Source organism: Salvelinus alpinus, chromosome 9, assembly GCF_045679555.1.
Source record: "Salvelinus alpinus chromosome 9, SLU_Salpinus.1, whole genome shotgun sequence".
NCBI lineage: Eukaryota > Metazoa > Chordata > Actinopteri > Salmoniformes > Salmonidae > Salvelinus > Salvelinus alpinus.
In genome coordinates this window covers 37,397,944-37,411,954 of record NC_092094.1, presented here as the reverse complement: position 1 = coordinate 37,411,954, position 14,011 = coordinate 37,397,944, and the positions used below count along the sequence as shown (strand labels likewise).

The 14,011-nt window shown below is 40.5% G+C and overlaps 3 protein-coding genes across 5 annotated transcripts in view; 1 reads left to right on the top strand and 2 right to left on the bottom strand.

Annotated features, from left to right (window-relative positions):
• The window catches only part of LOC139584757 (craniofacial development protein 1-like), a 58,115-nt gene extending 51,491 nt beyond the window's left edge, over window positions 1–6,624 (bottom strand). For both annotated transcript variants that reach the window (XM_071416945.1, XM_071416946.1), the window contains exons 1-5: window positions 6,204–6,624; window positions 5,868–6,000; window positions 5,453–5,684; window positions 5,147–5,271; window positions 1,965–2,090 (exon numbers count right to left, since the gene is read on the bottom strand). In XM_071416945.1, the coding sequence (XP_071273046.1) occupies window positions 1,965–2,090; window positions 5,147–5,271; window positions 5,453–5,684; window positions 5,868–6,000; window positions 6,204–6,270 (683 nt within the window). In that variant the 5' untranslated portion in view covers window positions 6,271–6,624. The remainder of the gene's footprint in view (window positions 1–1,964; window positions 2,091–5,146; window positions 5,272–5,452; window positions 5,685–5,867; window positions 6,001–6,203) is intronic.
• Window positions 6,625–6,649: 25 nt separating this feature from the next.
• LOC139584758 (transmembrane protein 170A-like) lies at window positions 6,650–13,085 on the top strand. The gene is made up of 3 exons (XM_071416947.1): window positions 6,650–7,116; window positions 10,554–10,724; window positions 10,876–13,085. The coding sequence occupies exons 1-3, from the start codon at window positions 7,002–7,004 to the stop codon at window positions 11,004–11,006; spliced, it is 417 nt and encodes a 138-aa protein (XP_071273048.1). The 5' UTR covers window positions 6,650–7,001; the 3' UTR covers window positions 11,007–13,085.
• The window catches only part of carmil2 (capping protein regulator and myosin 1 linker 2), a 38,524-nt gene continuing 35,329 nt past the window's right edge, over window positions 10,817–14,011 (bottom strand). Inside the window, exon 39 of one of the 2 annotated variants that reach the window (XM_071416943.1) lies at window positions 10,817–13,876. In XM_071416943.1, the coding sequence (XP_071273044.1) occupies window positions 13,668–13,876 (209 nt within the window). In that variant the 3' untranslated portion in view covers window positions 10,817–13,667. The remainder of the gene's footprint in view (window positions 13,877–14,011) is intronic. The other variant, XM_071416944.1, reaches the window with a different exon arrangement.

The window sequence follows — 14,011 nt, the reverse complement described above, 5'->3', positions numbered from 1 at the left end:
ACTGCTAACCTCAAATCACACGAGAAAGAGAGAGAGAGAGAGAGAGAGAGGGGCTTAACTCCAATCACACAGGACTCAGGAGACAGAGATAGAGGTGGTGAGATGGGGTGTAAACAGGACAGGAGAGCCGAAGATGGAGAAAATAATGGAGGGACAAAGGGTGGGAAAATGCAGTCAACACTTTTTTGCCTCTTGTTTAAGGCGGGAAACTAGTGGGTGTAACATGGGAAAGAGAGAGCACCATGGGACCTCCGTAACAGCACAGCGTGTGCCACTGCAACGTTATCTCAACATCCAGAGAGCCTTATGAGCTGATAAGAACAAAATAAAACAACATTTGCCCTGTCCATGCAGCAGGTTGTGATGTGGTTTTAAGGCGAGGTAATTAACTTAATGGGTCTGGTCTACAGGAATGACGAGGGAGGGCTGCTAACTGACTGACGGCTACTTCCTGATGTCGTACTGTAGGTAAGCCCACCCTCTCCTCCTCTACAACAGGAAATGGTTCTGGACACACTGTACATCCTGTAAGGAAAATATCACTTCCTGTCTGGACACAAGCCACCGCCTCAGAGGAAAGATGCGCTCGGCAAATTAAACACCATGGCAACAGAGGGAAGTATTGACATGCAGGGGAGCGGGAGAGAGAGCAGCTGGAGCTGTCATAGCTAGACAATGATACACACACACATTACACACACACAAAATAATATGCACAAACAGAACATATACACAACACACGCACAGACACTATCCAAGCAGCCATAAGTACACGTTGCACCAATGCATGATGCACCGCCTGCTGCTACAACACACACACACATCCACTTCAAACTCACAGTTCCTTCCCCTGACATCCAATGCAAAGTGCAACTACTCCAAAATACTGTTGTCAAACATGCAAGCTTGAACGGAACATGAATTCACAACTTCACATACACTAAAACGCAGGGCTGAGAATTGCCAGGGACCTCACGATAATATATTATCACGATACTATATGTTTTGCGATTCGATACTGCGGTTTTATGGCGATTTGATGTTCAAACATATTGCTCACTATATATGTCTGCTACAGAGACAAGAGAGCATGAGAAAATGAGTTTTCACCAGTCATGGAAAGAAAAGTGCTGAAAATATGTTGAATCACTATTTAAAAAGAAGATGCAGTCCAAGCGAGAAGATGAACAATACCAGAGTTTTGGCGCAGATACAGCCGACTAGCGCTTTCTAACTATACCATAAAAAAAAGGTACCTATAGCTTGTTCTCCATCTTGGAGTCAAAGAATTGATATAATATCGTCCAAAATAATATTGCGATATGTAACTATATCGATTTCCCCCCCATCACTACTAAAATGCACTCTAACAAAGGCGAGCAATAATCCCCTTCCCTGGTTTCTCGAGAGCAGAAAGAGCGGAATGACAGGATCAAAGGCTTTCTGTAAGAGCTGTCAGAAATCAATGGAGTGAAACCGGCAAGGATTATACCCTCATGTCCTAGACACATACACACACCTTTCACAGACTATTCAAACATGGCTGTGGAAACACAATTGACACCACATTATGCAGTTAGCATTACTGTAACTTAAAGATGGAATCTGCAGTAGGGAGAAACAGCGCCACTGGCCACCCCACCACCGTTACTATTATTTTTGTTGCCGAGCTGAGAGAAAAACCATGGCAATACATATTGTGCTCTTCTATCGTGCGCAATGAAGTCCGAGGGGGAAAACAATGTTTGTTATTTGCAATAACTTCTTCATTGTTGTAATATCGCAACCAGACGTGGTTGTTTCACCATTAAGGATTCCAGCTTTAAGCAGTGGAAGTACCTCTGTTCCTATACAAATGAAAGTGCTAATTAAGGAAAAACAGTGATATTTAACCGCTCTACAAGTCAAATATTAAGAGACAGGCGTGGGTGTCTGGGTGATGTAGTGACTAGGTGGGGATGTACCTCAGTCCAGGGGCAAGGGAGGAGGGCTCAAATCCTCTGGGTACAGTCTGTACATATGGTGTCTCCTCCTTGGCCTTCAGAAAGCTCTTGGCCTCCTTGGAGTCAGCATCAACCTCTTTGGATACCCTGGAGACAGAAAAAAGACAGACAGATACTTAAACCCAGGACTGTATTAGTGGCAGTCTAACGAACACAAGTAAATATCATCAAGTTACGTAACTCTGTACATTTGTCAAGAAAAGGACACACAGACAAGAAGCCATGGGTTGGCTGGCATTTTAACAAATTCCCACCCTCTCTATAATTCTCTCTCACACACACACACATAAAAACATCAGTTTTTCCCAAAAACGCACGGCTGATGTTTCATAAACCCCTTAGGCTGGTCACTGTTTACGAGCCAATGCTTTTGGTTGAGTCCCTCGCTGGTAGTACAAGAATCCCCTCCCACACAAACACACACACTCAGAAACACGAATCAAAATTCTGTAATATCTGACAATACTTTCCCTCCATCTCCTGCCAAGTGGTAATTTTTTATTCAAGGCTATGCCTCTGCCTCTCACTCTTCTGTTTCTTCTCCCTTTCCTCCTTAAACCCTGCACTCGCTTCTAGCACCCCATCTACACAACCATGTGGTCACTTAGGGTCCCTGGTCCCCAAAAAAAAAAATATATATATATTATGTTTTAATTGGAACTCAGTCGGGGTCACAACTTATTGTTGTGAGTAAGAATAGTAAAACACACCAGGTGCAGGGGGTGGGAACGTTGTGGTGATTTCCATTTGGAGTGGAGAAATAACAACAAGTAGGGCACTGACAGCTGTCAGTGTAGTTAGCTAGCATGCTAATGTTATCTAGCTAGTTAATGTTATCTGTTGTTGCTACACCGTATTCAAAAGATTAGCCAGCTGGCTATGCAATAGCAGGTTCTTGAGCTGGATTTGTCATAAGCATTTAGGGAAAACTCTGCCACAGATGGATAGGGGAAACCAGTATCTTTGAATTTGCCATCTATTGTTATCTCAAGTTTTGGTAATTTCCATAAATTGCGGTTCGCCATAGAAATAAAAATAATAAGATGAAGCACCGGTAATATGGATAGCCTGACCATTGAACGATTTGGACTACAGATACATTTTTCTACATTGTAATGACAGGGTGCAAAATTTGGTAGGCTGCTTGCAGGCTATTTTGATGCGCTACAGCAATGACAAATAAATCCATGCTCATGCCATTGTTCTCATAACTAGAAAAAGTGAAAGGGCAATGACTTTGCTCATGATGCACGCCGCAAATTATATGTAACACCATCAGTGCATCTGACACGAAACAAAACACCAAAACAAATGTAACATCACAAAATAGATACAAGTTTGTGGAATTTTCTTTTGCGGGTACCTTTTCATTATAAAACAGGCACTTGTGATTTCTAGCTACACCAATCAAAGCAGTAGAGAGAGCATGGTCAAAACCATTCATCTTTGGGGAACAGGAGGAGCGGGCTTCCAAAATGCAATCATATCACACGCAATGTTACCATTTATGAAATGGTCATACTGTTTAAATACAGACCAGTTTACCCAATGGATTATGATAATTTGCTGGTAAAAAAGTGGAGGTGAAAAAACATAAGTTTCCACCCTGTATTTTAGAATTGCAGGAAATGTACTGTAGAACTGCACATTTTATCTCTGCCCAATGACAAAATGATAGAATTTAATTAAATGTGTTATAAAAAAAATACTAAATTCTCTCTCCACCCATTGCAAAATGTGTAGAATTAAAGGAAAGTTACTCTGCGTCAAGAGAGGGGCCACAAATGTTTTGCCGCGAGGTGGGGGGCCCCCCAACCAAATCTCGCTTAGGGCCCCCAAAAGGCTAATGCCGACCCTGAGTGTAATGGATGATACAGCATCTGAATCCCTCAACAGACACTGCACTCCATCAGATATAATAGACTGTCCTCTCTTCTCAAATAGGACATAATGACAGGGATAAGATGTGCCCATACACCACTGTGGAGGAGAACAGTCCAATATTAAGGTCAACCAGTACATCCCTCTGGGAATACATTCCTTAAGGGAATTGCATCCATTAGGGTCTGGGTTATAGCTGTCTGGGTGCAATGGTAATCATATGTTGCAATAATTAGGGCTTTCAGAGAAAATAAACAAAGTCCTTTAATGTGCTTCATATTATATAGAGAATACTACTGGTGAGACCCCGACTAAGTAAAAACACTTTCCCAGCACATTATTTGGCCTGTAAACTGACATTTGGTGTTGTAACTCATAAATCAAAATGCTACAGTATGCTGTGGAATTCAGACACTTTCTCAGGAAAGATGTGAAGGTTTCAACTGTTAGGTTGCACTGCCATCAGGTGGTCAAAGAGTGTACATCTATCGGTATATGCATAGACCCCTCCTGCCTGTCTCAGCCTCCAGTATTTATGCTGCAATATTTTATGTGTCGGGGGGCTAGGGTCAGTCTGTTATATCTGGAGTATTTCTCCTGTCTTATCCGGTGTCCTATGTGAATTTAAATATGCTCTGTCTCTCTCCCCCATTCTCTCGGAGGACCTGAGCTCTAGGACCATGCCTCAGGACTTCCTGGCCTGATGACTCCTTGCTGTCCCCAGTCCACCTGGTCGTGCTGCTGCTCCAGTTTCAACTTTTCTGCCTGCGGCTATGGAACCCTGACCTATTCACCGGACGTGCTACTTTGTCCCAGACCTGCTGTTTTCAACTCTCTAGAGACAGCAGGAGCGGTAGAGATACTCTGAATGATCGGCTATGAAAAGCCAACTGACATTTACTCCTGAGGTGCTGACCTGTTGCACCCTCTACAACCACTGTGATTATTATTATTATTATTTGACCCTGCTGGTCATCTAAGAACATTTGAACATCTTGGCCATGTTCTGTTATAATCTCCACCCGGCACAGCCAGAAGAGGACTGGCCACCCCTCATAGCCTGGTTCCTCTCTAGGTTTCTTCCGAGGTTCCGGCCTTTCTAGGGAGTTTTTCCCTAGCCACCGTGCTTCTACACCTGCATTGCTTGCTGTTTGGGGTTTTAGGCTGGGTTTCTGTACAGCACTTTGTGACATCAGCTAATGTAAGAAGAGCTTTATAAATACATTTGATTGATTGATTGTCCACCAGTGGTCTAAACTTACCGGACCTCTTCCCCAGCAAAGTCAAACACCTTAGTGATGGTGACTTTAGAGGGCTCTTTAGGCTCTGGTTGTTGAGGTTCTGATGGAGCCGAAATGGGCTTCTTCGAACTGTCTGTGGGTACAGCCTGGTGGAGATAATAAAACAAAACAGGTGTTAAACATCAGAGTAGTGTTCCAAAAACTGAAAACTTGATTCCAATGCAAAAAACATGCACAACCACCAAACTGTAACAGGAACCCAGGTTCCAACTATCATATGCCTGGTGTGTCTCTACAGGCCAGGAGTTGTTATATTTGGTACAATACCTGCTGTTTAGTAGTAGCCTGCGGCACTGGAGTAGGTGGCTTGGATTTGTGACCAACATCACTCAGAAAACTGGCCCACAAATCATCTGCCTTCTTCTTTTTCTCTTCATCCTCCTCCTTCTTGGGCCTGGGAGTAGAAAACTCTCTCTCCTCCCCCTGCTCTACTTTCTGATCCTCCACACTGCCATCATGCAGTGTCTCCTCTAACTTCAGTCCTCCTTTCTTTCTTTTCCTATGAGGATTGACAAAGAGTGTAGTAGGAAAATAATGTACAAATATAGTAGTACATTGTCATCCACCAATTCCAGCAGACTAACAACATGTACTTTACAAGAAAAACTGAGCAAAACAAAGCAATCACTGCACACCAATGGTCTAAAAACTGAGCCAAACACAAAAGTGTTGAATCACTCACCTCATGCCAATGTGTTGGCCTTTCTTCTTTTTCTTCTTGGTGACATTATCAGACTGTTGGCCACGCTGGTCATCCCCTTCCAGACCATCCTCTTTCACACATTCATTCATGTCATCTTCACTAAGGTTGTCATCTGTCATTCAATCACACAACAACCATGATTAGAAGACTTGAATTGAATGACAAATACAGTAGCTTTCATCAAGCAACATACATGAAGAATATGACACCTAATATAACTACTGTATAGAGTGGTTATGATTTTCTGTCACGTGTAATAAAATATATTGTCAACTCTAGCATTGCATGTCTATCTGCTTGTGGAAGTAACCTTACCAGATGGGACATAGTCTTGATCTGCATTTGAAGAATAGCCATCGGAATCATAATCTGAGTAATTCATAATTTCCCCTTCAGAAAGAGCCTACACGTTCTACCAATAGTAAACACAGCAGGGAATGTATGAATAGTTGGCTAGATAGCTGTCTCCAGTAACGTCAGCAAGTTACAAAAGCAAAGCACCGGTTGTCTGACAAACCCTGGCTGTAGCTAGTATCACGCGGTTACAAAGTAACTGAGAAAGCTATCAATTTTTTCTAGCTGTATAGCTTATTATACCTACAACCAAATTAACGAACAAATACTAAACAAGTTCCTACACTACGAAAACGTGTGGCTTTGGTGACTAGCTACAGAAAGGAGCTCAATGAGTAATTATCTGGTAGCTGTTGACTTCCTGTTTTACTACGGCAAGTCCACAGGATCAACAAATCGTTCAGAACGACGGGTTTATAGCATATTTGTTGTTGGAAATTAAATACCGGTTTCTTTATCGATTCTTTATCGATTGCATTAGTATATTTGTACACGTCAATACTCTTTGTAAATTATGTTTAACAAGCTAGCTTATTACGATTGTGAAATCCTTGTTGTAGTCCTTTGAGTATGTTAACGGCGTGACGTCAAACCAAGTCGTGTTGACATCAAGCTACATGAGCTAGCTAACAGATATATTCAGGGAGATCAACCAATCCAACCCCTGTGGACTTGCTAGATGAAACATTAATGTTCTCATGGTGTTATTCGGATATTCGTGGTCTCTCACACTTGCTCGTGGTGTCATGTGCATAAGACATGCATAACGGATATAACGAGATTGGGTTTGTTCAGCAAATTCTTAGCTTGAATTTGGTCCCAAGGAAAAATGGCACCAATCGAGGCAACGACACATCGCTTAGCGACTTCTCAGGTGAGATTCAATCTAGCTATAGCCTCGCTCTGTTGTATCCAGTCGAACGGTTTTCGCTGTAAACCTAAAGTGAATGTTTCGTTAACCGATTTAACGGTAAATGAACATAGCTAACGTTAGCTTATGTGAACGTACACTAAGTAGCTAATCTTGTGTTAGCTGGCAATAACAACAATATTAGCTATTGTACAAGCGGACAGCTTTAAATTGCCCCTAACGTTAATCCATATATTAGTCACCAATGCAGTGGTCTTTTTTAGAGAAAGTGCCATGTGTTTGTGAGAAATATTATTCTCCAGACAACTGTGTGTGAGAGATGTATATAATGTGTAATCTTTAGCAGTTTATATTATTTCGCTGGGTTATTTAGGGGTCAGTTGTACATTATGAATGTGAAACATGGGTACTGGGTAGGTAGTATTGAATTCAGAAGACGTGTCAGAGACAACAGGCATGTGTGTAATGTCTGTGTAACCCAGCATTTCCCAAACTCGGTGAACGTTTTTTAGTTTTTGCCCTAACACTGAGTTTGAGTTGATTTATTCTTGCTTACAGATAAAACTTAAGAAATGCAGAATTTACATTACTAATAATTGCAAAACACTAATTTAAAATACATAATACGTGACATAAATCTTAGCTCTTTCTTAAAACCGCATTGTTGGTTAAGGGCTTCTAAGCATTTCACTGTAAGGTCTACTACACCTGTTGTATTCGGCGCATGTGATAAATAGAATATTGAACAATTGAAAGCATTACAGGAAATGTTTCATGATGGACATTTAAATATTAAAATGTGATTAAATTTGTTTGATATAATTTTTGGGAGAACCATTTAAGAGCTAGAGTTATTATACAGTCTGATAGCAACTGATTCAAAAGATCAAAGCTTGGTGATTCGTTTACTATTTGAATCAGCTGTGTAGTGCTAGGGCAAAAACAGAAAACGTGCACCGAGTTTGGGAAACCCTGGTGTAACCTCTGGGCAATTCCTTGGTAACAGAATGACGCTGAGACTCCGAAGTTTCACTTTAAAATGCACGCCAAACAAAAACGATACAACTCAATGCACAAGGACTAGCTAGATTACTTTTAACAGTTAACACAGGAAATAAAATAACACATTTAGGCTACTTGAAGAACAGTGCAGATGCAAAGTTTAGTAACAGAATGATGATAAAATCTCTCTGTTTGTGACCATGTTTTCCAAAAACTGTTAAGTCTACTCTGAAATAAGATTCAAAATTCTGCAGAAAGAATGAATGGGGTGTCAGCTATGACACCTTGAGTTGAAAAACAACAACAGAATGACATCATGGATACCTGATCAGTACTAAAGAAATGCATAATTATGGATATGAATGTCATTCTCTTCACGGTGATGTATCCTGAATAGGTACACAAAGGTAGAAATATGCAATATCATGCATATTTGGGCATTATTCTACAAACTGGTTATTTTAATGAGCTCTGCCCCCGAACAAGACCACATTTGGTCCGGACTGGACCAAATCTGTATCAATCATAGACTTCTGAGTTTCACAAGTTTGGACATCATAGTAGAGCACAGTAGAGTTCAGTACAGGGGAAAGGGGGATACCTAGTCAGTTGTACAACTGAATGTATTCAATTGAAATGTCTTCCGCATTTAACCCAACCCCTCTGAATCAGAGCAGAGTATAGTTCAGTACTGTAGAGTATTATACTGTACTCTAGTTTGATCTACTGTACTGAACTCGACTCCACTGTAGTACTGAACTATACTCCTTTTCTTTACTGTACTGAACTGTGCTGTCCAAACTTCTGAAACTAGGCGTCTGTGATTGGTTCGGATTTAGTCCGAAATCAAGGCCATTCCGAACCTGACCAAAAATCAACGTTGAAATCAAGGCCAGGGCGGACTGACCAAATTTAAATTACTTTTCAATGTCCAGGGACGTCCTGTATTGGTTGGTGGTCAGTGGGTGAGGATGCTAGTTACAGTAAATGGAAAGAGAGCGGTGAAATTAACTGGAGAGAGAGAGAGAGGAAGGGGTTGCCCAGACTGTTTTCACACTCTTGCTTTTACCACAACACAACAGAAAAAGCGGTATGTTAGTGGAAGGGAAGACCATAACAGGTGACCCAACTGTGGTTTGTGACTACTATGTAGACAATTCTATTGCAGTAATTCTGTTATATATTTTTCCCTCATTCTGTTACTGATTTGGTAACAGATTGATGCATTTTAATTAGGCCTACTTAATAATTCATTAACAAAATTGTCATCAGTAGAAACACGATAACTAATTGGTAGGTCTACTATTACTTTTACTATCCTCCCTCATGAGGGAGAGAAATGTGAAAATATCTTAGATACAGTTCTGTGAAAGTATTTGCCCCTTTCTAATTTTGTCTACTTTGGTGTATTTTTTTTAAATACTGAATTATCAGATCTTCAACCAAAACCTTATATTAGATAAAGGAAACCTGAGTTTACAAATAAAACAAATACCAACAGTCAAGCATGGTGGTGTGATGGTTTGGGGATGCTTTGCTGCCTCAGGACCTGGACGACTTGCCTTAATAGAAGGAACCATGAATTCTGATCTGTATCAGAGAATTCTACAGGAGAATGTCAGGCCCTCCGTCTGTGAGCTGAAGCTGAAGCACAGCTGGGTCATAAAGCACGACAATGATCCAAAACACACAATCAAGTCTACATGAAAATGGTTATACATTTTTTGTTATTTGTAAACTCGGGTTCCCTTTATCCAATATTAGGTTTTGGTTGAAAACAGTATAAAAAATTGAGAGAATCAGAAAGGGGGCAAAAATGTTTTTGCAGCACTGTATGTGGGTTTTTTGGTAACAGAATTACAGTACACTAGGCAATATTTTTTTGAACTTACAAAGGCAATTCATTTCTCCAAAATGAAATATAAATGTTGATATTAGGCAGGGGTCTTTACTTCAACGTTGTGTTTTGATGTATTTCTAATAACTTTTAAGACTTTTTCTGGTTGATGTTTTCTAAGACCCCCTTTCCATTTGTTTGACCAGAAATCAAAGCCTTTGCTTATTCCTAACTTTAGGATGGAAATTGGTTGGAGAAATGTATATATACCTTAATAAAAAACGGACTATTGGCTTTCATTTGACATGCTCCTATGAACTTCACCTGTTGGTGCTCATGGGTCCTTTTACATGGAATAGCTCTATTATATCATGATGCGCTTGCATTTTTTGCATTTTCTAAATTGTATTAATTTAGCAGACGCTCATATCCAGAGCGACTTACAGCAGTAGTTAGGGTTAAGTGTCTTGCTCAAGGGCACATCGACAGATTTTTTCCCCCCCTAGCCGGGCTTGGATTCAAACCAATACCCTTAACCGCTAGGCTACCTGCCTACACTTACTTCCTTCAGTTGCTTAACTCCCTCTGCTCTTTCTCTCAGAGATGTGGTATGGCGTCTTCTTGTGGGCTGCTGTCTCTTCACTGGTGTTCCACCTCCCCGCTGCTCTCCTGGCCCTCGCCACCCTGCGACAACACAAGATGGCCCGCTTCATGCCCATCGCCATCCTACTGATGGGCATCGTGGGCCTTGTGTGTGGTGGAGTCCTCACCAGTGAGTTATTCACCTCATCTTCTGATAAGCTATAAACATGATCCATTATAGTACACAAACATCACTATTCATCAACTCACTGCTCAAAGCCATGATGTTCAAATTATTTTATACATTGCTCAAAACAAAACAAAAATATTTGTGCTTGTAGGTGCTGCCATAGCTGGGGTGTACAAAGCAGCAGGGAAGAGGATGATCTCCTTGGAGGCCTTGGTGTTTGGAGTGGGCCAGTCCTTCTGTGTTCTCATTATATCCTTCCTCAGAGTCCTAGCTACACTCTAGCACTAGGACACAGGAATTCAAGAAGGGAGTGAGGGGGGAAGAACATGCAATCATCAGGACGGCATATGCAAGAGACAGCTGTTCCTTCAGAGGCCTTATTTTCTATAACCGTTACCGGATTACTCTTTGTTTGATACATGATTATTTTCCAAAGTGGTATATTTCAGGGCTAACCAGGGGCTCTGTCTTCATTCTTTGTTAGTTTTCATTCAGATTGTTGTGTGTGTGGCTGTGGCACTATACTCTGAACTAGCCTTCTCATTTTGTGAGTTATATGTGTATCATACACATGGCTGAGAATGAAACATTCCAGAGAAATTGCACTCTACAATTTGGTTGAGTAAACTAAGTTTTACTGTTCAACGGCCTGTAAAAGACTAGCCTATACATGTCTGAGCCTGCATTCCTTTAGAGAAACACTAAAGGAGAACATTTTCTGCTCCTCCCCAAGTCATTCAGCTTAATACAATGTCTTGACTGTGAGGTGTAATATCTTTACAATGAGGCACAGTGCTCGATGATATGACATTGGTATTGACATTTTAAGTCAGACATAGCTACAACTTTAAGCTTTGTGTTATTTCCACATGTGTTTTATAGCATTAGAGATTGTCCATACTTTAACATTCCTACTTGGGATGTGTAAAAGAAAGTTTGTACATAATATTTAAGCCCATTCCAGTTTATTCTGTAAGCATAGAGGCATTCTGTATATTGCTGAGAACCATAGGGCCCTAAAAACTCAACTCTCGACCTCGAAGCCAGTTCCACTGCGTTCTTTCATTGTTCCCTTCTAATCAAGGACTGATTTAGACCTGGGACATCAGGAGGCTGCAATTAATTGTCAGGTAGAACAGAACACCATCAGGCTCCGGACTTCAGAGTTGAATACCACAAGGAATAGAGTTGATCCATCTATTTTATTCTCTTAAATATTTTTCCATATTGTTAGGGGTATTTTCAGATGGTTGATCAGCGGGTTAAGTCCAGTGTGTATGCAACATGCTTCTTTCTGAGTGAAATCTTAACACAAAACAGTAGCAGACTGCACTTGGTTATCTGGCGTCAACACACTTATAGAATTGTATATCTCTTTCAAGAACCTTTGCTGCATTGCTCAGTTTTTGTTAATTTTATATTGGCCTTGGTGTTAATAGTGAACAGTATATAGGAATAGTGTAATATATTGTTACTTTGGCATTGATTATGCTAAAGGAATAAGAGGCAACTTCACTCTAAACCATGAATGTGAATCTAATTTCCTTAAAAACCCTTGTGGAATTTCTTAAACCTTTACCAAAGAGAACCGAATACAAAATGTACAACTGATTTAGTTTGAACTGAAAGCCCCCATGTCCCAAAATCCTACTTTAAGGATTTTGACAGTGTATCTTGAGTATAAATCTGGAGTCGTGTGTAAGGACACGGGTAAAGTCAAATTTAGCAAGAAATAAATCACATACCATCATAGGAAAGCACAACTTTGTAGAGATCTCTATTACATGCCAAGAGTAGCAAAGACTAGCGAAATCAAGCATTAATTACAGTTACACTAAAATGTTTTTTTAAATTATTCAGCACCACTGCATGCGGATTGTCCAAAACTATCAGCAGATTAGTGACCATTATAAGTGCAGTAATAATACAAGGGGTGGATTGAGAGCAGAAAGGTTATAGGAATAAATTAGGATATTGAGGTTGGCTTGGCAATAACACTATTGGGTTATGAATCATTATTGTAATGTAGACATTTGTGGTGATTAAAGTTAACAGCAGGCCAGAGCTGGTCTACTTCCTGGCAGTGACATGTTGAAAGCCATGCTCATCTAAGCCTTGGACACCTCAATATCACAGAGTTTATTTTTCTAAAGTTCTTTAACTTTCCTCATTGTAGCATGACTGCACACTGTTTGTTATAGCTAGTTGGTTTGTCTCGATTTCCATTAAGTTAATGCTCTTTATTTACCATGTGATTTGAATCCATGGATTGATTTTGTTTTTACAAGGTTGATTTTATTACAGTAAATTAAGTGCCAATTGTTAATATTTTCATGTAATAAAAAAATGTTTACATTATAATCGTTTGAGTAGTGTATTGTTTTACACCAGACTGATTTCAACTCATTTTGACAATACTGCATGACACCAGAGTAGTGTGTCAAGAGTATAGACTGATTATTTATCTCTTTCTGCCTCTCCATACACACAGATGGCACTTCTGTGCCTTTACTGCCTCCACTAGCCAACTCCCAGCAGCAGCATGGCTTAGTGGTGAACGGAGGGAGTAATGTGGCGTTACCAAGGAGAAACTACACACAGATGACTCATCATGAGGGGGCCACTATCCAGGCTGCACTCCATGAGACAGCCTGGCACTTTATATGATCATCACTGAGATAATGTTTCATGTTTTCCATGCACTTCAGGCAAAACACTGCTGAATATTTGATAAATGAATTAACCAAGGTTTTGTAGCTTTGTGCATCAAATTAAAGCAGTGAGGAAAGTGCACTTAATGACACTTCAAAATCAACTTTTTAATAATTAACAAGTATATGTATGGATTTACTCTTTTTAAAACATTTAGTTTAGATTTTTTTTTTTTCATAATCTGGCGTGCAAGGCAAAGGTAGACATGATAGAAAATAGACTATGAGCAGGTCAATCCATGTGTGTCTCCGGTAAGGGGAGTTCAGTTCTTTGGTCTGATGTTTCTGCCTGTGCTGTGTGCTGCTGTGAGACAGTCTCTCCCCTCTTCTCTACTGTGCTCTCTCCCTGACTGGTCCCCACTGGGCTTGGCCCTGGCTTGTCCTCTGTTATTGGCCAGCTGTCCATCCCCTCGCCAGTCCTCTCCTCCTCTGCTTCACCTGCTGTTTAGATTATTAATAAGACACAGCAGAGATTAGATTTTCAATCTCAAGGACAACAGAGAACAAGACAAAACCAGACTTTTTTACAGGCAGAAAGATAAACCTAACAAAATTGAACAGTGAAAAGAAGAACAA

What these genes read in the sequence shown, in the direction of transcription:
- LOC139584758 (XM_071416947.1), top strand. Translation starts at nt 7,002, where the DNA reads ATGCATAACGGATATAACGAGATTGGGTTTGTTCAGCAAATTCTTAGC. An exon ending in ATCGCTTAGCGACTTCTCAG is followed by an intron (nt 7,117 to 10,553) that starts GTGAGATTCAAT and finishes TCTTTCTCTCAG; the next exon opens with AGATGTGGTATGGCGTCTTC. An exon ending in GTGTGGTGGAGTCCTCACCA is followed by an intron (nt 10,725 to 10,875) that starts GTGAGTTATTCA and finishes TTGTGCTTGTAG; the next exon opens with GTGCTGCCATAGCTGGGGTG.